The sequence below is a fragment of the Vigna umbellata genome, chromosome 6 (assembly GCF_029865625.1).
Source record: "Vigna umbellata cultivar VRB3 chromosome 6, Vumbellata_1.0, whole genome shotgun sequence".
NCBI classification, from domain to species: domain Eukaryota; kingdom Viridiplantae; phylum Streptophyta; class Magnoliopsida; order Fabales; family Fabaceae; genus Vigna; species Vigna umbellata.
In genome coordinates this window covers 27,676,376-27,701,872 of record NC_142170.1, presented here as the reverse complement: position 1 = coordinate 27,701,872, position 25,497 = coordinate 27,676,376, and the positions used below count along the sequence as shown (strand labels likewise).

The window sequence follows — 25,497 nt, the reverse complement described above, 5'->3', positions numbered from 1 at the left end:
GTTGTGTCATGTCATGTGTGAGAGACATGTAGTCTTACAGGACTAGGCCGTTCAAGGTCCACAAAAATAACCCGTAGAATTTGCTCTATTGCCACTTGATCTCTTTGCTCTTCAAACTGCAGGAAAAATTATGTGACATTTACATTATAAATTCCAATTTGTTTTGTGTACTGAATGCATGCCAATTTATTCAAGAAACCAAAGCACTTCGATGAAAGTGTTCAAAGTAAAATAATAGATTTGGCTTATTTATTAATGCAAGAATAAGTCCAAGACTTGCAAGTCACACCTTCAAAAGATCAATTCTGGAAAAATGATTTTGTGAATACTTGTAATCAGCTTAAGGCATTTTGAAATGCATTCTTCGTTGTTATTTATCTTTAATTTGACAATTACAGTGTAAGTAGGTTGTGTACAATATAATCAAAATTGCAAAGCTAGCAACAAAAAGTGTTCCACAATATTTTTACTTTCAAAACCTTATGTACTCATCTTATATATAATCCATTAAGAGTGATATACCGGAAAAGGCAGTTCATATAAAATTCAGTTCTGACATTACTCGTGAAGAAAATCAGGAAACTTTCAGGCATGTGTATATTCAAGTATGACACTACAAAAAAGTAGGGCATTACCGAAGGCTAGAAGCCCTCGGAAAATGCCAAAAGCCGTCGATAATGGATGTTTACCGAAGGCCTATCGACGGCCAAAAATCCTTCGGTAAATCTCTTGTCGCTAACCATTACCGAGGGCTTCCGCCCTTCGGTAATTACCGAGGGCCATAAGCCTTCGGTAATTACCGAAGGGCGAAAGCCTTCGGTAATTACCGAAGGGCGAAAGCCCTCGGTAATGAGCAATCGAGGGTATTTACCGAAGGGCGGAAGCCTTCGGTAATGGGCAGACGAGGGCATTTACCGAAGGGCAAAAGCCTTCGGTAAAATGCAGAGCAGGTTTCAGAGAAATGGTTTTCCCTCTGCAACCCAGACCTGTATAACAAATTTCATTTACAAACAGACCTGCATAACAGTTTTTCAAACACATACAAAGATGCATAATGTGCATCTCAAAGATCCAAACAATGATCAATATCCAAGGCACATCAAATAATCCACAGGACATCCATTAATGTATAAATAATGTATTTATAGTTCAAACATAAAACAATGTAACACAAGGATGTTGTAACATCCAAAGTCTGTAAGTACATCTAACATTGAAATGATATCAACTCAAAATGTTCTAATATCCAAATGTTTGTCTAACAAGTAATAAGAAAATGAAACCTAATAATGTACATAACTATCATCAGAATGATTTTCATCATCCTGCTCCTCTATTGATGGCTGGACTGGTGTGGGTTGGACTGATGAGGGTTGGACTGAAGTGGGCTGCTGAGTGGCAGCAGGTGATGAGGAAGGTCGTGATTGGGTGGGAGGGATATTTTGTACGTCCTGTGAGGTTTGAGGCAAGACAGTCATGACCAGGGCCTTCAAATTTGTAAACTCTGCTCTGAGATCAGTGAGCTCCTGGTCACGTTCATGGAGTTCCCGCCTGAGTTGAAGAACCTCGTCAGGAGTACTGGTGGAAGAAGAAGGCTGGTGCTTCAGAGTACCTCCTCTGGATGCTGTATAGTTTGCAGCAAGCTGTCCCGCACCATAGACTCGTCCCTTTTTCTTCCCACCAACGGTGTCGATCCAGCACTGCGTCCTACGGATGTCATCATCTGCATTACTGGCATCATCCGGTGTAGGAGCTGACTCATGTTCAGATCTAACCTGTGAAAGTCTCGTAGAAAAGTCTTCCTGTTGAAACATTAAAAGCAATGTCAGGGAACGATAGTATAACATAAATGAACAATTACTAATAGTGTTATTTGCTTACATGAGTCTTCCGAGATCTTTCATCAACAAATTGATTAGTTCCCTTCCGAACGTGAGTCTGTGCAAATACCTCATCAACATGGACCGCCCGTCCTAGAGCCTGTGCCTGTAACATAATTAAGAATTACAAGCGTACATATGAAATACAATATACATAACTTATTTATGAAAGAAAAAGTTATGTAATGAGATTATACCATACGAATGGCATGCTCATGAATGGTGATCGACCCACCAGTATGCAGGGTGCCACCCCTTTCAGACGCTCTGTTCCGCTGGGCTTTGGCACACTTATTGCGGAACTCTACTGTATTCCAATGGGCCAGTAAAGAGTTCCAAATGTGCTCACCCAGCCAGTTAGGGCGCTGTCCTGCAATCCGGGCATCCCTAAACATCTCTGACAGCCGATGAGATGCTTTCATGTGGAAATTTCTGTGTATCTGAGTTTCATGTTCAGGTTTCCACTGCACCTTCATGTGTAACATTAAAGAGAACAAACATTGATTACAGAACATACTAAAATAAGACGGACATTAGTGTAATAGATTGCTCACCTGAAAGCGCTGCCAGAATGGCTTTCTGTCGTCATGAGGTATTGCTCCCCAAGTAGGCCATGGAGTTAAAAACTGTTGCTTTATTGAACGTGTGATGGCCTGGGAAGCAACCCTAGATGGAATAAACCTGCATAACAAAACTCGTTTCAATTACAATATGGTTTAAACATCAAATGATATCAACAGATTATAAACTTACCCTTTACCATAGGGCTCAATCCATGGTCGATCATGGAGGGGCGGGTCAAGATCTTCAGCATCACCACTTGAATCTGGATCACCAAGTGGTGTGACAGTCTCAGAAGGAGGTACAGAAGATGAGGAAGGTATAGAAGTAGGGTCAGGGAGAGGAGTGGGAGTAATAACAATAGGGGGAGGAGTGGGGGTGGCAATAAGAGGAGGAGGAAGAGGGTCTGCTGCAGGGGTTGTAGAAGGGTGTGCTGCAGGAGGAGGAGAAGGGTCTACTGCAGTGGTAGTAGAAGGGTGTACTGCACGAGGAAGAGGAGTAGGGTCTACTGCTGGTGTAGGAGTCTGTATACTAGGGGTAGGAGGAGGCCCCACAGATGATGAACTACCGGGAGCAGGGGTAGGTAGTCTAGCAGGCACCCTAAGTACATACTTTGGTGCCTGCCGTTTCCTCTTCGTAGGCCTTGCTACCCCTTTTCCTTTATCAGGACGGTCTGAACCTTGTCCTGTCATTACTGCATTGAAATGGTTACAAACAAAGCGAATAAATATAAATAAATAAAGAAGGATGAATTGTTTTCAAAGTCAATGTACAAGTAATTCCATACAACTTAAAGATGGTATTTTAGATAATGGTAATGAAATGATAGTCCAATTTGCTACAATAGATGTTCAACATTCAATCATCGTCATCCTGATCATCATCTTCATCTTCATCTTCATCTTCATCATCGTCTTCTTCTTCTTGTTCTTCTTCTTCATCGTCATCATCATCATCATCTTCTTCTTCTTGTTCTTCTTCATCTTCTTCTTCTTCTTCTTGTTCTTCTTCTTCCTCTTCTTCTTCATCACGTTGTACTGTTGCTTCTAATTCATCTCCATCACCATCAGGGTCGACCAATGCGGTTATACGTTCAACTTCGATAATTTCTTGTGGTTGTGACATTTGGTCAAGTTGGTAGGCTACATCTTCCTCTACTTGATTTGAGTCTATGCGACCTCTAGGCTTCGTTTGTATTGCTACGGCCCAACCACGCTTGTCAATATTGTGAAATGGTGGATATGGCACATAATAAACCTGTCTCACATTAGATGGTAGAATGAAAGGATCAAAAGGCCCATATCTTAGTCTCTGGTTCAGTTCTACAATATTAAAGCGTGGATCCACTCTAGTACCAGCTTTAGAAGGATCAAACCATTCACAATAGAAGAGTACCACTCTGTTTGGAGAAGTAGTGCTGTTGTACTCTAACTCATATATTTTATGAATGATGCCGTAGAAATCATCATAAGACCCCTCTGTTAGGCCCTTGACATACACACCACAATTTGATGTTTTCTTTCCTTTAGACCATTCATGTGTATGGAATTTGTAACCATTGATGAAGTAAGTGTGCCATTCTTTGACACATCTCATTGGCCAATTGGAGAGATGTCTTAACTCTTGAACCGTGGGAGTTAATGCCTGATTAAAAACCTACAAAGGTAGTAACAAAATTATAAAAGCAATGGTCAAATTAACCTTGCTCTAAACGTAGGAAAAACTACGGACCTGATTTCTAAACCAATGCGGAAACTCTGAGTGTATTCTAGCAGAAGTATTTCCTTCTGCGACTTGCTCAGCCACAACAAATGAGCTGGTACAAATGAAATTCATTAGTGTATAACAATTAAACCGTTTGATAGATTAGAGATGGATGATGACATACTCAAGGTACGGCTTTACTTCACTGCAATTGATCAAGACATGGACATGAGCAGAGTTGAATTCAACATCAGTTAACCAGTGAGTGAATTCTTTCCCTGCGTGACGGCCTGTTTGTCGGAAAACTGATAATGCACCTTCACGTGGTTCAACTTGCCATTGCATTTCATTTCTGACATGAGTGGGGGACAACATGAAGTTCTTGAAATAATGTGAACAAAAATAAGTTGTCTCTCTGTGCAAGTAAGCTGCACAAATTGAGCCTTCCACTCTAGCTTTATTTTTAACTGAGCGTTTGGATTCTCCCATAAACCTTTCAAAGGGATACATCCACCTGTACTGCACGGGTCCCCCAAGCCAAGCTTCATATGCAAGATGAATTGGAATGTGCTCCATTGAATCAAAGAATGCAGGAGGGAATATTCTTTCCAATTTGCAGAGAATAATCGGGATATTTTCATCCATCTTCTTAAGGGAATCTTCCTTTAGTGTCGTGCAACACAAATCTTTAAAGAAGTTACTGATTTCTATCAGTGGATGTAACATGTGTGTTGGCAAACAACTGAACGCAAGAGGGATGAAAGTCTCCATGAATACATGACAATCATGACTCTTCAACCCTTGAATAGTACCAGTCTGAACATTGGCACATCTGGACAAGTTAGAAGCATATCCATCTGGCATTCTAAGCTCCTTGATCCATCCACACACTATTCTTGTCTCGTCTTTTGACATGGTGTAATTTGCTTTTGGTTTAAATAATCGGCCGTTACCTTGTGCCTTCAACTCTAAGTCTTTTCGTCCACAATACAAAGGTAAATCTTTTCTTGCTTTCTCATTATCTTTTGTCTTACCTTTAACATCCATGACTGTGTTGAAGACATTGTCAAAGAAATTTTTTTCTGTGTGCATGACATCGATGTTGTGTCTTAGCAAGTTGTCCTTCCAATAGGGAAGTTCCCAGAATATGCTTCTTTTAGTCCAATTATGCCATTCCCCAAACCCTTCTAGCCTATTCTGACCAGATTCAGTCACTTTTGGGTAGTCTTTCACTCTTCTCCACACGTGTGATCCAGTCAACTTTGGCGGGGGCATATCCGTTTCAACTTGTCCTTTTCGAAATGCCTTTTTGTTTCTTCTAAAGGGGTGATCAATGGGCAAGAACCGTCGATGGCAGTCAAACCAACTACTTTTCCGGCCATGACTCAATTGGAATGACTTTGTATGTTCCATGCAATGTGGACAAGCTAATCGACCATGTGTGCTCCAACCAGATAACATGCCGTACGCTGGGAAGTCATTAATTGTCCACATCAAGGCTGCCCTCATAAGGAAATTTTGCCTCCTTGAAACGTCATACGTCCAAACACCATTCCATAACTTCTTCAAATCATCAATCAAAGGCTCCAAGTAAACATCAATCAATGATTTGGGATTAGATGGACCTGGTATTATACACGATAAAAACATGTAAGGCTTTGTCATGCACATCTCAGGTGGTAGATTGTATGGGGTAACTATCACGGGCCAACATGAATACGGTGATGCAGACGCTTGAATGTATGGGGTAAACCCATCAGAGCATAGACCAAGTCTGACGTTACGCGGTTCACTTGCAAAGGATGGATGTTTACGATTGAAGTGCTTCCAAGCTTCACCATCAGAAGGATGACGCAAAAGTCCCGGAGTTTTGTTACCATCATGCCATGTCATGTGTTCTGCTGTTTGCATTGAAGTAAACAATCTTTGTAATCTTGGAATTATAGGTAAGTAGAACATGGACTTTAATGGAATTGGTTTTTTTTGCCTCCGTCCAGCATGCATTGTCTGATATCGAGGTGAGCCACAAAACTTGCATTCAACCAACAGTGCATCATTTTTGCCACTGTCATTGTCATAGAATAACATACATCCATTAACACAACAATCAATCTTCTTCACATCCAATCCCAACCTTGAAACACATTTTTTGGCTTGGTAAAAATTCTTCGGCATCAAATTGTTTGGTGGTGTCAAATCTAACATCAGTTTTGTATAGAAGTCCACTGCTTGAATGGGAACGTTCCAATTAGATTTCCCAGCCATGAGTCTAATGCACACTGACAATTTTGACTCAGATGAACCTTCAAATACAGGTAGATTTGCCTCTGTCAGTAAATTGTAAAACCTCTGCGTCGTTTCATTTGGAGGCTCTTCATCATGACTATCGTCTGCTTCTGCAGCATGGTGACGAAGAGCGTGGTCGACCATCTCTTGCATGTAGGCAAATTGATCTATCTCACATGTATGTACAACAGTATTCGAACCTGATGCAAGCCGTTTTTCAGCTGTAGTGGAGGTCGAAGGAATTTCTTCACCATGAAATGTCCAGACCGTGTAATTAGGCATGAACCCTTTTTGGTAAAGGTGAACTTTGACGACTTCATCTTTCAGAATGCTTGTACATTCGCACTTGATGCATGGACATCGAATCCCTCCATCAAGGGCATAATATTGATATCGTCGGGCCGTCTCCACGAACTCTTCAACTCCAATGACAAAAGATTCCTTCAAACCTCTCCTTCCACTATAACAACGGTCGTACATCCATGCACGATGGTTGGGAAAATGGGCCATGTTCTGTGACAAGCCAAACAAATAAAAACTTAGCCAAAACAGCAACACTCCATGTCACATAAGTAATAAACCTATTGCTACTCAAGTCGAACATGAAATGCAATTTCAACACTATGGTCATAGGCATTCAATAAGGGCATGCAAAGAGAAGTCCTCGGTATTGAAATGCCTTAGACATACTAAGGGGGGCTCTGTATTAAAGTTGGAGGAGACAACTTATTACAACAAAAGTTCTCTTCTCTAGAGTACTTCCTAATAATTTCTAGTTTCTAAGTGTTTTGTGTATTTTTACCCTTCTCATTGATTTGAGAATGTGTGTAGTACCATAGGTACTTAAATGACTACTCCACTTAATGAAGTTATAGGCTAAGAAATGAAATACAAGGTAAATGAACATACCATATACACATCAACATAATTTAGACAATCAAATATCTATAAAAGCATGGATATATACAACAATTTAACCATGGATGTCTTTATGCAGTTTGCAAATTCAAACAATTCTAGTGCACTTTATGAAGTTCTTTTCAAGAAGAAAAAGTTGTAGTGGGTGTCTATTTTCGTGCAGCAGGGATGTTGTGCTGTTTGGCAGTTTATAAAGGTTGTAATTGTTGTATTAAACTTGTTACAGCATTGAAAATGAAGCCACATTGAAAATCCAGCCACATTATATACAAATATCTGTTATATACAAATTATAAAAATCTGCACTTATCTGTTATGCAGAGGATTAGGACCAGTGTAGATTAGATAATGGTGCATGAAAAGCTTAAAATTGACCAATTGAAGTCAGAATATGGAGCTGTCCTTCTACATTTCTGGTCCACTTTTTGATCTAGTTTGGTACTAATTATTGTGTGAAATAGTGGTCTTCTAAAGACTTTCATATTCTCTCCTAGCTCATATTCTAAAGCTAGATCTACTCAATTAGGACTTTCATAATCTTTGTTGGTGCTTTCCAGCTTTGATTCCACTTAGTTTTCAAATCTGATGTAGTGAAATTCTGTTGTAGTGAAATTCTGTTGTAGTGTATTCCTTGGCTGTTTAAGTGTTTGCACACATCCAATTTGATGATATAAACTTGATTGACAAATCATTTGAACCTCACAAATGGTCATTTGAACCTCACAAGTGTATTTGGTCATTACAAACTACTGTGCACTGTTCAAATGGTCCTTCACACTAATGTAAGAAACAACCAAAGACTAACTGCCTATGAAGGACAAGGTTCTTAACCTTGTCCATATTATGACTTTTATCCTATTCTGCTAACTAGTTTTAGGTTCTAGGTAGTCATGTTTTCAGTTTTAGGTACTTTTGGTAGTGTCATTTCTGTACTAGGTAGGTTTAACTGTTCTAAACTTTTTAGAACAGTGTATGTGTAGTTTGGTAGCCTACTTTAGTATTTTGTGTTTCTTGGTCAAACATTAAGACTTACTTTAAATGTGGTTGGATGTTGGACATAAAGGGAGAGAGTGAGATCAAGTTTGGACCATAAACATGAACCAAAGGCACGGATTATAGGTCTGTTATGTAGTTTTTTACCATACAAATCAGAATTTAAATCAAATACAAGTCCACAATTCAAAATATTCCAATAAGGTTATTTACAATGCTAAAATCAACACATACCCAACAAAGTTTACAATAAATGCACATTCAGGCACCAAAAACAGGACTTTGAAAACTTCAATAAAATATGATTGAGTACATACTTGTTTCAGATGCTTAACTCCTCCTAATTTGCAACACCTCCAAATTTGACACCAACTTTATTCAATTGAACAGTGGGTCTTCCTCCAAAAAACCTATATTTGCAACATATAATAATCTTTATATACCAACTTATAATAATGTTATATATTATAAACAAACAATAGCTTAAAATGAGTAATGCACGACAAAAAGTTCAAAATTACCACTCTACTTCCATTTTAACTCAAAAAGTAATGGTTTAAACACCAAATCTGGCTATAAGCTAAAATATCTGGTGTTGAAATTCTAAATCACCATTTGAGATGGCATCATTTGCAGGCACCACCCAGAAGTGCACAGCTTGTGAAAAGAAAGTGTATTGGGTGGAACAGCTTACTGCTGACAACAAGGTGTACCATAAATCGTGTTTCAGATGCCACCACTGCAAGGGCACCCTCAAGGTGAGACCAAACATAGGATCATGCTTTTATCTTTTCTTTTCTCTGAATTTGATCAAAGCTTCATTTGAGCTTTCACTCTTAGATTGGTCGAATGATTCTTTTTTTTTTCTTCTTGTGGATTGATGATGATTTTTATGATTTAATGCTTGGAAAGTGTATATTTTCTTCTTTTATGAGGACACATAGCTAAAGAGTATATGCTCGAAAAATCTGTTCTGTTTCCAGTAATAATCATACAATGTGACTTGAATGAGATATAGGAAAAAGGAGCATTGTAATCATAGAATTGAGGGTTGGAAATAGACCAGAATTGATGATATCTATTGTAACTTAGAGAGAATGGTCCAGTGTGAATAACAGATTGAGATATATTATTTGTTTTTCAATCTGAATAAGGAGAATGTGGCCCTGAGTAGGGAAGAGGCCAAGGTGAATCCATGTGGCGAATCCATATGGCAAAGTGTAGAATAAAAGGATATTCCTGTTGACACTAAGTTCAGATGAATTAGTTCCTATTTCTACTTCATATCTTTCAAAGAGTGCTCAACACTCTTCAGATGAATTACTATTACTGTGTGAGGTTGCATTTTTCCATTATCTGATAAACTTTTTGTACCTTTCATGAATAGTTCTGATCGTATCTGGTATGCATTTAATTGTAAAGAACCTAATCTTAGATCCTTTATGTATCTTTATTTTATTCTATTAACAGTAATTTAAGAATTCATATTTCGATTCTGAAAGCATACCATTTATCTAACAGCTATCTTCTTCTCGATGTTTGAGATTTGGACGCACGTTACTTATTTCTTCAAATCAAGTACTTCTTTTAGTTCTAACAATATACACTATTTTCAAGTTATTCTGTTCTCTTTTCATCTGACTTTATAATTCATGCTTGAAGGTATTCCAAGAATTGCTAGAGTTGAAAGATCTGCTGATCAGGTTTTTACACATTCTTAATACACACAAAAAAAATCTTTCTATCTTTAGGATTACAGAAAAATGCAATTGCTACTAGTAAAAAAAAGTAATTCCCTCTGTATTGTCTCTGGGAAATCCACAGGTCCAAAACAACAAGGTTTCAAGATTGTTTTCTGGAACTCAGGAAAAGTGTGTTGTTTGCAAGAAAACGGTGTACCCAATTGAAAAGGTATATATAATGTTGTTAGTGATCTTGAGATCTTCCCATTGATAAATATTTCTCTAAAACAATTGTAAGTAGTAGAAATGAACAGTTAAGAATCTATGCACTTAAATTTTATAAGATTAATATCATAACAGGCTTTAAATTAAATTAGCAGTAGATACGTTCTCAGTGCTTATTTTAAAACCAAATTCACTTTGCAAAAATCATTAGCTTAATCTTATAAAACGTGGAAGTACCACTAGAAACATAAATTAATTTTCCAATATTTAATATCATAGCAGTATTTGTTAAAAAAGGGGAAAAGAAATGAATTGAAAGAGCCAGAAATAACAGCGAATAACGCATCTCACACTCTGGCATATAAAAATAATCGACCATCATCATCATATAAAAACATAAATGCTATAATTTTAAAACATCTAAATAATAAAATGGAAATTTTGCAATTGAAATACTAAAAATAGGAGACACTAGATTCAAATAAAACATATAATACTAGAGAAGATAAAATAAAAAAAATTGAAGATATTTGTTTATAATTGGATGAAAGTCAAATGCACACATTCATAGGTCTGGACACTTGGTATCCCAAGATATACCCCAGAAAAAGAGTGACCATAAAAGCATAATGAAAAACTTAACTACCTTAAACCAAATCAGATGATGTCTATTTTTACTTATAGCAGAGTTGTTTCTTCAGGTGGCTGTTGATGGGAAATTGTATCACGAATCAGTATATTACCATAAACCCAGTAGAGAGATAAGGCCAGAAGCATCACAAAATGGACAAAAAGTAGTATATGTAGTGAGAAAAATAATTGAACACCCCTAGCATAGCTACCAATATGTCTGTACATACACTACATCTACATCGATCCCTGTTTGATTTTAGATCAATAATTGGTGAAGTAAGACATTATAAAAGCAACTGTCTAGAAATTTTGGTAGTAAGACCAATAAATAAGGTCTCTGGTTGATTCTGGGCCATAATTTTTTACTGCCTTTACATGTTATTTATATAGAGGTGCTAGGTTAGATAATTAGGTTGTAGAATCACATGCAGAATGGCGATAAAGTAGGAAAGGAGGTTTGGCGTCCGGGATATATAGAAAAGGTGTTTGATTTTACATATTGATAACAGAAACCGATGTTCAATATTTGGTAAAGGAAAGGGAAGAAAAGGTTTGGGAGAAATGCATTAGAGATTTGGATGTTCAGCATTATATACGAAGTGCCTGCTTTGTTTAAGTTGGTATTTGAGGTGGTACCACATATAATAATGAGAGATGAGTAAAGGTAATATAAAAAACTAGCAACGAGAAATCATGTCAAATGAGCTGAGATATTATAGACATTGATAAAGGTTATGCTTGCCTGTGTTCTTGAAACAAGAAACAGAGAGAAAAGGTAATCCATAATGTAATGATGGAGATGGGAAGGGAAGGTTATGGCCTAGGGCCCATGAAGGAGCAAACAATCAACAGAGTTGGAATTAAAATTGGGAGCCACCAGCTTTGTTTTCTTTTGCTGAAGTAAGGCAAAACCGTGGAAATGCATGGCAGCAGAGCACACAGCAGCCACGTCCAAGGAGGTTCTGGACGTTACACAGATGCTGGATTCTGCTCTTGGATGGAGTTCTCTGCAGAAAAACAATTTGGTTGGAGGGCAATGAGCAGGGGGATGTGATCCAAACAAAGCCTCTAATAAGTAATGAATCAGAAGGGAAGATGCCTAGCAGAATCAAAGGTGACATTGACTTTCAAGATGTTCACTTTTCCTACCCATCACGCCCAGACAAATCAATCCTTCAAGGACTGTCCTTGTCCATTCCAGCTGGAAAAACAGTAGCATTGGTTGGTAGCAGTGGCTGTGGAAAGAGCACTGTTATTTCTCTGGTTAATAGATTTTATGATCCCTCAAAGTTTAAATAATCTTCCACTATCTCTTTTACTCTAACTATCTCAATAATTTCTGTTATTTTATTTTCTTAGTTCTACGTTTATATAAGGGATAATCTAATATAGTGTCATAACCTTCTGCCACACTGGAGTCTAATATTAATTTTACTATCTACAGAAAGCTTCATAAGAGAATCGCAATAAAACATGAGATGATCTTCTAACCTAACCCACCATAAAATAAGTGGCATGGTCTCTCCAAGCCACAAAACAAACGGGAGTCAATCCAACCTGCCCGGTTTTAAGCTGCCCTATTGTAGATGGGGATAAGTTGATGCACTCATGATATCTTGTGCATAAGTCCATGCACAAAAGGAAGTCATATAAAACAACCACAAAATCCAATACTTAGTTTTGACATACTGATGTACAGTTTCATATCAAATCAAGAAGTAGAAGCTAACTATATTTGATGGTGTTCGACAAAAACAAACAAACAACTTTGTGCATAAATCTTCTGTTACATTTTGATATGATGTTTAAATTCTTCCAAGAACATAAATAACGAAAAATCATGCTATTATCCAACACTAAAAGAGGAACTTCTAAATGCAGTTAACTACAGCGGTGGAAGATAGCAAACCTGATAAAAAGCTCCACAGCACCCTCTGCAATGGCAGACCCAGCCCAACTACACCACCAGTTAAAGCAACGTCCACAACACGTCACCACCGCAATGCCTCCTCACGCTATCCACGAAGCACCACCCCTGTTGCCACAACCACAATCCAATATAGAATGACTTGCAAGGAATTGCAAGAATTTGGAAGCACGAAAACAAATAGAAATCAATTAAGGAGGAAGCCCCAAACCTAAAATTCAAATGAACAGAACACTAACCTTGCGGCAATCCTAGCGGGAACACCCTCCCTACTCCACGGCAGCCGCAATAAATGCCCCAATCACTGGCCACCAACACCCTTCCCGGAGAATCCCTCAAAAACACCTCCAAGCCTACCGAATGAAGGATGACACCTCAGTCACCAACCCTCCTACTCCACGGCAGTCGCCTCAGTCAACGACAACCACTGTCACGCCGCCTCACTAACACGACCGAATGAAGGATGAGCTCGACGGACAACCGTGACGACAGAGACAATGCGCCTGAGGAGATGATTCGCAGGGAGAGGGAAATAGGCTTTCGTCGACGAGCTCGAAATGGGAGAGGGAAATCAGAAGTTTTGATTTTAATTCACCCTCAAACATACCGACGGCCTAGGACCCTCGGTTTTTAAAATGACCAGTTCATTACCGAGGGCCTAAGGACCTTCGGTAAAAAGCCGCCTGTATTTTGCGATATTTTTGTATTCAATACCGAGGGATCATAGACCTTCGGTAATACTATAACTGACCGTCGGTAAATTACTTTTACCGAAGGCCGTGAGGCCGTCTGTAAATACCCTTCGGTAATCAAACAATTTCTTGTAGTGTGATACATGTCACAAGCAGATGTGGAGACAGTAAATAAATAAGATACATCAAATCTCACGTCCACAGAAAGAAAATAAAATAAGGTTATGAATATGCACAAAGGTTCCAGAACCTCCTTTCCAATAACACCTGCCAAATTCCCATTGGTACAAAATAGAATCTCTTAGAACTATTTATAAGCACAGGTTATCTTAAGAAATTCAACAGTGCTCACATGGATACAGCACAATGGTTCCAGAACCACCTTTATTTCCATTAACACATGCATATAGGGAGAGTAATTGTTGTGTGGACAAACTTTGGGGTTCCAATACAGTGTAGCAGGTGATGGGATACTATTCCGGTTTTTTTTAATTATGAATCATTCAGGAATAGGCTTGATCTAGATTTATATAGGTTATTAATCGGGGAGAATTATTAATTATGAACTCCTAACACATTGCTCACGCATTGTAAATGTAGTTTCAAGCAAATAATTAACACAAGATTGATGAAGAAAAACTACTGTTGAACTTATATAACAAACTCACCCCTGAGAATAGGCACTAGAAATGCTATCTGATCCAGATTCAATCACTAGCTCCTCCTGTTCCTTCATTGTACTATCATGTGGAAGAATATAGTTGCCCTTGTTTGATTTATCAAGCCACAGTTGTGGCTGGGTATGTGAATGCATGTCAACGTTAGAAACAGATTCCTGAAGATGTTGGGTTGCCATACCACTGCTAACAACTGGATCAAACATGTCCAACAGCATTTGCATGGTCAGGGGAACTGCTTCTGTAGATGAACCAGGGAGGTGACCCTTCTGAACAGTCAACATTGAGAAGTCAGACTCCATAGGGTTCGGTACATTTCCGGGAAACAGTGGAGATGCACTGTTATTTTTCTCATCAACAGACCCATTTTGTATACTTTGAGAAGGATCTGTAGTATTTTCTGCAGGTGCGTGAGGATTTCTCTGAAAAAAACAAGATGAAAACAATAAACTTTAGATTAAAAGTGACTGTCACTATTTCAAGGCAGTAAGCCATAACCAACCACTGTGACAAATAGTTCACCGAAGTTGCCACAATGCCATCCCTGAATTCATTCAAATATGCATACTGGGCTACTTGCTCTGGAAGAAAAAGGATATTGTAAATGAAAAAAAAAAATCCTTGAACATGGACACGAGCATCCACTATATTTTTAAGATCACGTTGCAACCTCCTGTGAAAATCCTTTAACATGGTTGAACCTCCAGACAGAACTATATTCTGAAATAAATAAATAGGCAAGTAAAGAGATCAATTGTCAACAACATGTAAACTGAAGGGCTAGAAATTAATGCTATCAGAAACTAAATATCATTGCTGAATTGATATGGTATAACTTAACACTAATAAACTCCATCTGGGTTAACAACAAAAAAATGCCCCAAACTAACATTGAGCCTTGGAAGATCCCCAATTTTATGATTTGAAGTGGCAGTTCACTAGAATTTAAAACTGCTTCTGGGGCTTATTTATATACACGTCAGTATGGTACTTCACCTTATATAAGGATCTCCTTGTGTCAATTGGTGCAGACTGAATGCACTTGTCTATTAGAACTGGCAAAGGGGTCTTGAAGTCACTGCCATATATCTCAGGATTGAAGAAAATATGCAGAGGGAAAACAAAAGTCAAATTAATTGGTCTTGTTGATATAATGAAATCATACTAAAATAGTTACATGAGGAGTGGCCATCAAACAAACCTCGGGACCAAGAAATCGTTCATAGCCAATATCACATGAATATGGTGCCCCTGTCTTCGGTTTAATACCTCTCCAATGCTTGATGTACTTGCCTGGTTCTTTATCATGCTTATTGAACTCCTAAGAGAAATTGAGCTAATGTTATGTCGGAAAACTAATAAGTTGAAAAGAAAACTTTAGTTACAACCTTTGATTCACAAGAGTCTTCTGGTGGTACTTTCTCTCCTCTTTCCTGTATGAAGCAATGACAACATAACAATTCATTAACAAGAGGTTTAGAAAAAATTCACAGATATTCAAATGACAGAACAATACCAACATGATAACCTTTTAATTTTAATAGTACAGAGATGGTTGTACATCCATGCACGATGGTTGGGAAAATGGGCCATGTTCTGTGACAAGCCAAACAAATACAAACTTAGCCAAAACAGCAACACTCCATGTGACATAAGTAATAAACCTATTACTACTGAAGTCGAACATGGAAGGCAATTTCAACACTATGGTCATAGGCATTCAATAAGGGCATGCAAAGATAAGTCCTCGGTATTGAAATGCCTTAGACATCCTAAGGGGTTGTGTATTAAAGTTGGAGGAGACAACTTATTACACCTGAAGTTCTCTTGTCTAGAGTACTTCCACATATTTTGTACGTTCTAAGTGTTTATAGTATTTTTACCCTTCTCATTTCATTGAGAATGTGTGTAGTACCATAGGATTTTAAATGACTACTTAACTTAATTTCGAAGTGAATTAGTGATTTTCGAGTGTACTATGATTCCTTGTTGTTTTAATGTTTAAACACCTTTAAATTGATGATATAAAGTTGCTTGAATCATCACTTAAGCTTTACAAACACTGCCAATCATTTTTGGGTTTGAAAGCACACTTTTAAAGTCCATTTTCTGGTGCAGCATACATTCTTAGTGCTGTTTGATTTTGTATACTTTGTATTTTCGAATTGTGCCCTCATATCTATCTTTCTTTTATGTTTTAAAACTTGTGTATATAGTTGTTTTACTGTTTTGGTTAATGCTTTAATATTATGACCACTTTTAGTGTATTCTACTAACTAGTTTTAGGTTCTAGGGTGTCATATTTTGAGTTCTAAGTTGTTTTTGTAGTGTGACTTTCTCATTAGCATTGATTTACCATCCTAAACTTGTTAGGACAGTTTGTTTCAAGTTTCTTAGGCTAGTTTAGTGCAGTCATCAAAATTTGACCATTATAGTGCATTTCTAGTAGCCTTTTTGAGGTTTTACTGGTGATTTCAAGATACTGTAATAGGAATCAGTTCTTCAGTCCATTCTTAGTCATTTCTAGGAGGTAACAACTTGTGTAGAGACTTTTAGGCCTGTTTAACAGATTGCTCATCATCATTCTTACCAAATTTACCATGGTGTAGTGTAATTTTAGGTCACTAAATAGTCAAATCTTCTATTTCTTTGTGTTTTCGAATTGTCCACTCATTTCTATCTTTCTTTTATGTTTTAAAACTTGTGTACATAGTTCTTTTACTGTTTTGGTTACTACTTTAATACAGTTTGCATTATGACCACTTTTAGTGTATTCTACTAACTAGTTATAGGTTCTAGGGTGTCATATTTTGAGTTCTAAGTTATTTTTGTATGTGACTTTCTAATTAGCATTGATTTACCATCTTAAACTTGTTAGGACAGTTTGTGTGAAGTTTCTTACGCTAGTTTAGTGCAGAATAAACAATTCAAACAAGTTCACCAAGGTGAAAAGCTACAATGAAATTCTGAAACAGTCAAATGGAAAGGATTTTGAGCAACCAAAGTATGCAGATTGCATTCCATTGCTGATTATGGTTGGCTACACCTTAAGCAACCTTCAACAACACTATAAAATGTTGTACAAAGCTTCAGAATCAGAGGACAATAACTGAAACAAATTTAACAATTTGAAACCAGAATACAATTCAATTGTGTTCACTTTCTTTGTCTTTTATATCCTTCACAGATCAAAGATGATACAAAAAGGCCTCTATAATGTGCTTTAATCAGATTGTTATAGGGTACAGATTTGTCAATCCAGGTGCATTTGATACATGTATTCTTACTGCCCTTGTGTTTCTCTGTTACTCCAACATATACATTTATCTTTAATCTTGTGTCAAACTAACCATGTGTATTAGCTGGCACCATGTCCATCACTATGCTTGCATATTGAAGATGCTAACTTTTCAGAAAGGGAGTTTGTTGATTTTTTTCTTATCTGTTGGGAGTCATGTTTTAAGTTGTTTGAGGAAGTTGAGGAATTTGATTCAAAGGTAAAAATTACTACTAGGCAACTTCCTCCTTTTCCAATCCAAATAAAGTCTTTACACAGTGTTTGAAATGGTTACAAATAAAGGGCACCGAAGGGAGTATTTGTCCTTGGTTGGGAGTTTATAAATCATGGACCTGCCCTGTCATGTGACACCACCCAAATACCCTGTCATGTAATCTGGCAAGCAATTTTCACAGACATTTGAGGTGGAAGCTGAGGGTTGTGTAGTATACTAAATCCTCTTACTTACTAAGAATGTCAAGCCTCAACAACAGTGGGGAATTGGGTCTATTGGGATTAAAGTTGAGTACTAAGTACCTATTCCTTAAAATGATCATTAATAATAGTGAACTTGCTTCACTTTGCCACTGGATGGATGTAGTAAGTCATAGTTTAATGTAGGTTAAACCACATTAAGTTTTGTTCCATTTCTCTCTAGCGTTTTTTTGTTTGCCCATGTTACAGCAAACTAGATGATACTTTTGCCAAAAATAGGATTTTTTGTTGATACCAATGACATTATTCGATCCATGCATCCTGGGCAGACGTTATTGTCCATTAGCCAGCAGGGATAGAACATCAGTTGACCCGTTAGTGTTTTAATTAACAAGTCATATAGATGGGCTTTTGGAGGTGTATGTTAAGCTAGCATCTTGTCTAATGCAGCTGAGATGTGTGCCTCACTAAAGGGCATCACCTCAACCTCAATAAGTGCCTTTGACACACATAACTTATTACCTATTTATAAATTCTCTTGGATATAACTTTTAAAATAGTTATATTATTTTCTAAAAATGTTAAGGTGAATGTTCGTCCAAGGTTTTGAACAGATGATACACTTGTCATTTTCGTGCTTGTGTGATTCTGTGCTATTTTTCAGTTTAAACAAGTCATATTTGTTGTTTTAAAACTGTTAGAACATTCCAATTGAAGTCAGATTCATCTGTGTGCAAAATAGTATGTTCAAACCTCCATTTTGAGTGAAATTAGCAAGTAGAAGGGTGAATCTGTTATACAGTTTGGTTTTGAACCCAATTAGAGTTCACAAAAGTTTAAATTGATGAATTAAAGCAGTTGAAAGTGTTACCAAAGTGTCAGAATCACTTGTGCACGAATTCAGTTTTAAAACCATCAATCTTGAGTCAATTTTTAGTGCAGAGTTGAAAATTGAGGTACTGTTTTGATGAAGTTGCTTTAAAATTCAATTTGGGTTGCAGCAAGACCTGGTTCAGTGATTTAAAATAGAACTAAATGATTAAAAGAAGTAAAGCAAAGTGTTAAAAAGGATTCTTAACTTTGCTTGTCATATCAAAAAGTTTGAACAGTTAATTCCAGAAGCATTTCTTAACTTTGCTTGTCAGGAAAAAACAGAACAGAAGCTATTAACTTTGTTGTTTTCTGTAGTTATGTTTAAATACATATAGGTTCTGGTCTAGTGACAACAAAACTAGACTGTAGATATCAGTAATGTAGGATACTGATTGTTTAAGAACCATTTTAATCTGCATTTCAATCTGCAGACTTGGTTTCAATCTGCATTTCTATTTTTTTGGTCTTCTATAATTTGTTCTGGATCCATTCCTAAGGTCTAATTGTGTGCCTCCTTCATTTCTACACCCTTTTTTATTGCTTTAAACATCTGAACCTAAATCTTGTTATGTGTTGTATTCAAACAACCAATTTGGAAACATTTTAAACTTTTTTTAATGTAAAACACACTTCGGAAGTGGAACAAAATTGAGATCAGTTGTTGAAGGCCAATTCCTCTGTATTCTAGTAAAGATCTTAACTCTTGACGTAGAAGACATTACTAAATTGAAGAGGATAATCTAAACCTACACATTCTATCATCTTACAAACATGGTAAGATGTGTCATGGCTAATTCTGAGATATTAGAACCAATGGAAGAAGCCATTGTACATGCTTAATTTTATCAATTTAATCATTCACAAATTAAAGTACCAAAACAAACCTCTTACATATTTGGCAATCAGTTTCAAACCATACACAACAAAGTTTCACAAACCTCAATGTTTACAATATCATAAAACTTCAATCAGGATAACTTAACATTCAAACTCAACATTAACAACATCTAAGAACAACATCAAATTCATGAAATAAGAATCAAATATAAAATGACATAGATACAATCATCGAATTTAAGTTTAGGTCCCCATACCTTTGCCTTTGCTTTCCTTTCCTAGTTAAGTGTTATCCGTAGACTCTCCTCCTCCCTTTGTGGCCACAATCCAAAGTCCTTTAAAAGCTGACCCTAACACATGAAACGGATCCTCTAAAAACTCCTTTAAATGTCCACAAAAAATTCAATCCAATTTTAAGAACTTACAGTCATTCCAAATAGCCTAACACTTTAACATAAATTATATTAAACTAATGAACTTCCTGACAACTATAAAAAGCATATGGAAGTGGTGTAAACAAACAAAGTACATAACTGTGTTAAGGATGAAAGAGTAATTTCAGATCTAAAACATACAATTTTCATTTGGGTCTTAATCCTTGTTTAACATACAAAATAAAATATGTAGCTGTTGTCTCAAACAGAGAAAATAAGGGCTGATCAAAGTACAAATCACTGTACGGCTATACTTTACCATGGATCTTTAACAACTTCACTTCAAAGGATGTCAATTTTGAACAATTATAATTATTAACTTCTCACTCTTAGACCAAGATGATTTTATTATTATTACTTAAAAAAATGTTTATAAAATACTGTAGATTTTAATACTATATTAGCATGATCCACTTGACCCTAATTGTCTAATTGTTTGATTCTAGTGTGATCCACTTGTGTAAGCTACATTGTACAACTTGTGGACTTTTTTGTTACTGTCAATTGTTTTGAGCACACTTGAGGTACCAAAGGAAAATGTAGTTAAGTTTGGTGTTCAAGAAAAGTAGGAGTGGTTATTGTATTGTGTGTGAAAGGTGAATGATGAAGTCAAAGTCTTTTAAATAGTGTTAACAGAGGGAACTTCCAGGGGAGACAGAGTGTGGGAAAATAAGAGATGAACAAAGGATAACAATAACATATACAATGGACAATTAGAAAAGAGAAAGAATAAATTAAGTGAAATAGGAGTAGAAGTAAGTTCAGTGGCAGTGTGATAATAAATTGGTCATGAGTTTAAAGGAGTGAGAGAATGAAAATGTTGTGGACTGTATTATTCTCTTTCGGATTTAATAATGAGATAGGAAGATGGGAAATTTTGCATAGGGAAAAACAACATTCCAGGAGTACGAAATGGGTGGTGTTTTAAGTTCAAGAAATTAACCATTTGGCAGGATCTTTAATTATGCCTCACTGTTCAATTCCTCTATTTCAGAATCATGTTCTAGGTCCATTAACAGAACATAAAGTTAAATCCTTATAACTAAAACATACATAAATTCAGAACCACAGAATGATAAATGTTGATAAAATTTTATATAGGTGACACATAGATATGGGCCAAGGACAACTAAAAAATGCACTGCTATCCTTCTAAATTCTAAGGTGCCAGACAAGGCACCAATTATTAGAATCAGACATATATCAAAACAAAACCTTTATAATTTTCCTACTTCTGTGACATTTTAGGCTCATTTTTGTACTCTTTCATTGCACTCATAAAATGATGATGGTGTTTGAGTTAGGATCCTGGTTTGGGAAACTGAGAAAGTGGACCCCAACTGGATGAAATTGTGTAAATGGTAAATGAGAGAGGGTAAATAAAAGGTAACTGTCAAGTTAATTCTGCTCATGGTAAAGGGCACACTTAACTGGTTTAAAGGTCAAAAAAAGAAGGGTGATGTGCACTGAGTACATTGTATGAATATAATATTATATTGAACAAGAGGACTCAACCTAAAGAGAATAACACCTCTAGGCTGATGTTGATTTGGTTATGAAGTCTGGGAACTTAATTTGTTGCTTCACTTAGTACTAGTTTAGTTCTGAATAAGGAATTGTAAATTAGACTAACAAACTGTGCAAGAAAAAAGTCATTGAATCATAAGTATTGGTTGGATTGCTTGGCTGTAATGTACAGATTCACATAAAACAACAACAAAATGCAATACATACTTTTCACATAGTCATGTACAGTTTCATATCAAATCATCAAGAAGTAGAAGCATCCACAGCACTAAAACAGGAACTTGTAAATGCAGTTAACATATAGCGGTGGAAGTTAGCAAACCTGATAAAAAGCTCCACAGCACCCTCTGCAATGGCAACCCCAGCACAAGTAGACCACCACTTAAAGCAGCACCCACAACACGTCACCACCGCAATGCCCTCCTCACGCTATCCACCAACCACGACCCCTGCTGCCACAACCACAATCCAATATACAATGACTTCCAAGGATTTGCAAGAAATTGGAAGCACGAAAACAAATATCAATCAATTACGAAGCAAGCCCAAAACCTAAAATTCACATGAACAGAACACTAACCTTAATGCAATCCTAGCGGCAACACCGACCCAATCACCGTCCATGAACACCCTTCCCGGAGAATCACTCAACAAAAGCTCCAACCGCACCGAATGAAGCAGAACGCCTCAGTCCCCAACCGTCCCTACTCCATGGCAATCGCCTCAGTCACAACCGTCCTCACACCGTCAACGACAACCAGTGTCCACCCTCACTAACGGGACTGAATGAAGGATGACGCAGTTACGCACGCCCTCACAACATCCGTGAGCACACTCACACAACGCAGGTGAGGAGAGGATTCGCAGGGAGAGGGATACAGGGTTTGTTCGACGAGCTCGAAATGGGAGAGGGAAAACAGAAGTTTTGCTTTTAATTCAACCTCATACATACCGACGGCCTAAGACCCTCGGTATTTAAAATCAGCACTTAATTACCGAGCGCCTCCAAGACCTTCGGTAATACTCTAAATGACCGTCGGTAAAATACTTTTACCGAAGGCCTTAAGGCCGTCTGTAATTACCCTTCGGTAAAACACCACTTTCTTGTAGTGATTATTTCCTTCTCTTCATTGATGATTTTTCAAGAAAAACATGGGTATATTTCTTAAAAGAAAAATCAGAAGTGTTTGAGAACTTCAAGAAGTTTAAAGCCCATGTTGAGAAGGAAAGTGGCCTTCTGATCAAAGCTTTGAGATCCGATCGTGGAGGAGAGTTCACATCAAAAGAGTTTCAGAAGTATTGTGAAGACAATGGAATCAGACGACAGTTGACAGTGCCAAGATCCCCTCAACAAAATGGAGTGGCTGAAAGGAAGAATAGAACTATCCTGGAGATGGCAAGGAGCATGCTTAAAAGCAAGAAACTTCCAAAGGAGTTTTGGGCTGAAGCTGTTGCATGTGCAGTCTATCTGACCAACCGCTCTCCAACAGCTCTCCAACAAGAAGCGTTAGTGGAAAAACACCACAAGAAGCATGGAGCGGAAGAAAGCCAGGTATTTCTCATCTTAGAGTCTTTGGAAGCTTAGCTCATGTGCATGTGCCAGATGAGAAACGAAGTAAGCTTGATGACAAAAGTGAAAAATACATCTTCATTGGTTATGACGCCAACTCCAAAGGGTACAAACTCTACAATCCTGATTCAAGGAAAACAAGCATCAGCCAGAATGTAGTGTTTGACGAAGAAGGAGAATGGGATTGGTCGACAAACTGTGAAGATCATACCTTCTTCCCGTGCATTGAAGAAGAGGATGTGGAACAACAACAACAACCGCAAGAGGCACCTGCTACTCCACCCACTTCACCAAATACAACCATTCAAGATGATGAAAGCTCAAGTGAAAGAATGCCACGTTTTCGAAGTCTCCAAGAAATTTATGAGGTAACTGAAAATCTAGACAATGTTACCTTATTCTGTCTATTTGCAGACTGTGAGCCCATGAACTTCCAAGAAGCAATTGAAAAGAAGAGTTGGAGAAATGCAATGGATGAAGAGATCAAGGCAATAAAGAAGAATGATACATGGGAGCTAGCCTCTCTTCCAAAAGGGCACAAAGCAATTGGTGTCAAGTGGGTCTACAAAGCAAAGAAAGACTCCAAAGGAGAAGTTCAGAGATACAAAGCGAGATTGGTGGCGAAGGGCTATAGTCAAAGGGCTGGCATCGACTATGACGAGGTATTTGCTCCAGTTGCTCGACTAGAAACTGTAAGACTTATTATATCATTAGCAGCTCAAAACAATTGGAAGATACATCAAATGGATGTTAAATCCGCCTTCTTAAATGGAGTTCTTGAAGAAGAAGTCTACATTGAGCAGCCACAAGGATATGAAGTCAAAGGTGAAGAAGATAAAGTCTTGAAATTAAAGAAGGCTCTTTATGGGTTGAAACAAGCCCCGAGAGCTTGGAATGTTCGGATTGACAAGTACTTCAAAGCAGCAAATTTCATCAAGTGTCCATATGAGCATGCACTCTATATCAAAGCTCAAGGTAAAGATATTTTGATTGTATGCTTGTATGTCGATGACTTGATTTTTACAGGGAACAATCCAAGCATGTTTGAGGAATTCAAGAAGGATATGACAATGGAATTTGAAATGACCGACATGGGGCTTATGGCATATTATCTTGGAATTGAAGTAAAACAAGGAAACAAAGGAATTTTTATTACTCAAGAAAATTATGCCAAAGACCTCCTCAAGAAGTTCAAGATGGATGATGCTAATCCAGTTGGTACTCCTATGGAATGCGGCATAAAGTTGAGTAAGGATGAAGAGGGAGAAAAAGTGGATCCAACCCTCTATAAAAGTCTTGTTGGAAGTTTGCGCTATTTAACTTGTACAAGACCAGACATTCTCTATGCCGTTGGAGTCGTGAGTCGGTACATGGAAGCTCCAACAACTACTCACTTCAAGTCTGCGAAGAGGATTCTTCGATATATCCAAGGTACGACAAGCTATATATTACTCCATTTCTAACGATTACAAACTTGTTGGATATAGTGATAGCGATTGGAGTGGAGATATGGATGACTGAAAGAGCACAAGTGGATTTGTGTTCTACATGGGAGACACAGCCTTTACTTGGATGTCCAAGAAGCAGCCTATTGTCACTTTGTCTACATGTGAAGCAGAGTATGTAGCTGCAACTTCATGTGTTTGCCATGCTGTTTGGCTACGCAACCTATTGAAGGAGTTAAGCTTGCCACAAGTGGAGCCAACAAAGATTTTCGTAGACAACAAGTCGGCAATAGCATTAGCAAAAAACCCAGTCTTCCATGATCGAAGTAAGCACATCCACACCCGTTACCATTACATTAGAGAATGCATCAGCAACAAGGATGTGCAAATGGAATATGTGAAGACACATGATCAGGTAGCAGATATCTTCACCAAACCGCTAAAGAAAGAAGTCTTCATGAAGTTGAGAAGTTTGCTTGGAGTACAAAATCAAGTTTAAGAAGGGGTGTTGGAATATAAATTGATTTTGTATGTTGGGCCTAAAAGATAAAAGCCCAATATTAGTAAAAGCCCAAATAACATTCTAGAAAATCCTATCTAGAAGGATTCTAGAATGTTCCACAAAAATATCTAGAGATGCTTATCCATAAGATGTCTCTAGATAAGTTTAGAATTATAGGAATGTTTTAGAAAGTTCTAGAGAATAAATTATAACCCTTAGATGAATGTTGTGGTGGCAAGATCCTAACCATTGGTTAAGGAGGTGCCATTAGTATAAATAGGGGATGATTGTATCATTTGAAAATAAGCCAAAAAAGTTTACAAGCACTCAATACAAGTCTTTCCTCTTCTCTCAAAATCTTCCAACCTCTCCCAATCTTAAACACTTCCTTCTAGCCTTTAAAGTTTTCTCCCAACACC

General features: G+C 37.4%; 1 protein-coding gene across 1 annotated transcript; it reads right to left on the bottom strand.

Annotated features, from left to right (window-relative positions):
• Positions 1-1,099: 1,099 nt before the first annotated feature.
• LOC148197119 (uncharacterized) lies at positions 1,100-19,888 on the bottom strand. Its single transcript, XM_088092250.1, has 7 exons — positions 19,858-19,888; positions 6,632-6,944; positions 2,634-3,135; positions 2,435-2,561; positions 2,078-2,356; positions 1,882-1,986; positions 1,100-1,802 (listed from the first exon to the last, which is right to left on the bottom strand). The coding sequence occupies exons 2-7, from the start codon at positions 6,939-6,941 to the stop codon at positions 1,284-1,286; spliced, it is 1,842 nt and encodes a 613-aa protein (XP_087948376.1). The 5' UTR covers positions 6,942-6,944; positions 19,858-19,888; the 3' UTR covers positions 1,100-1,283.
• Positions 19,889-25,497: the final 5,609 nt, after the last annotated feature.

Excerpts from the sequence above, each read along its gene's own strand:
- LOC148197119 (XM_088092250.1), bottom strand. The coding sequence starts at position 6,941 with ATGGCCCATTTTCCCAACCATCGTGCATGGATGTACGACCGTTGTTAT. Across the intron at positions 2,562-2,633 it reads ATTGAGCCCTATGGTAAAGG|GTTTATTCCATCTAGGGTTG; the intron begins GTAAGTTTATAA and ends TTTGTTATGCAG. Across the intron at positions 2,357-2,434 it reads CATTCTGGCAGCGCTTTCAG|ATGAAGGTGCAGTGGAAACC; the intron begins GTGAGCAATCTA and ends TTAATGTTACAC.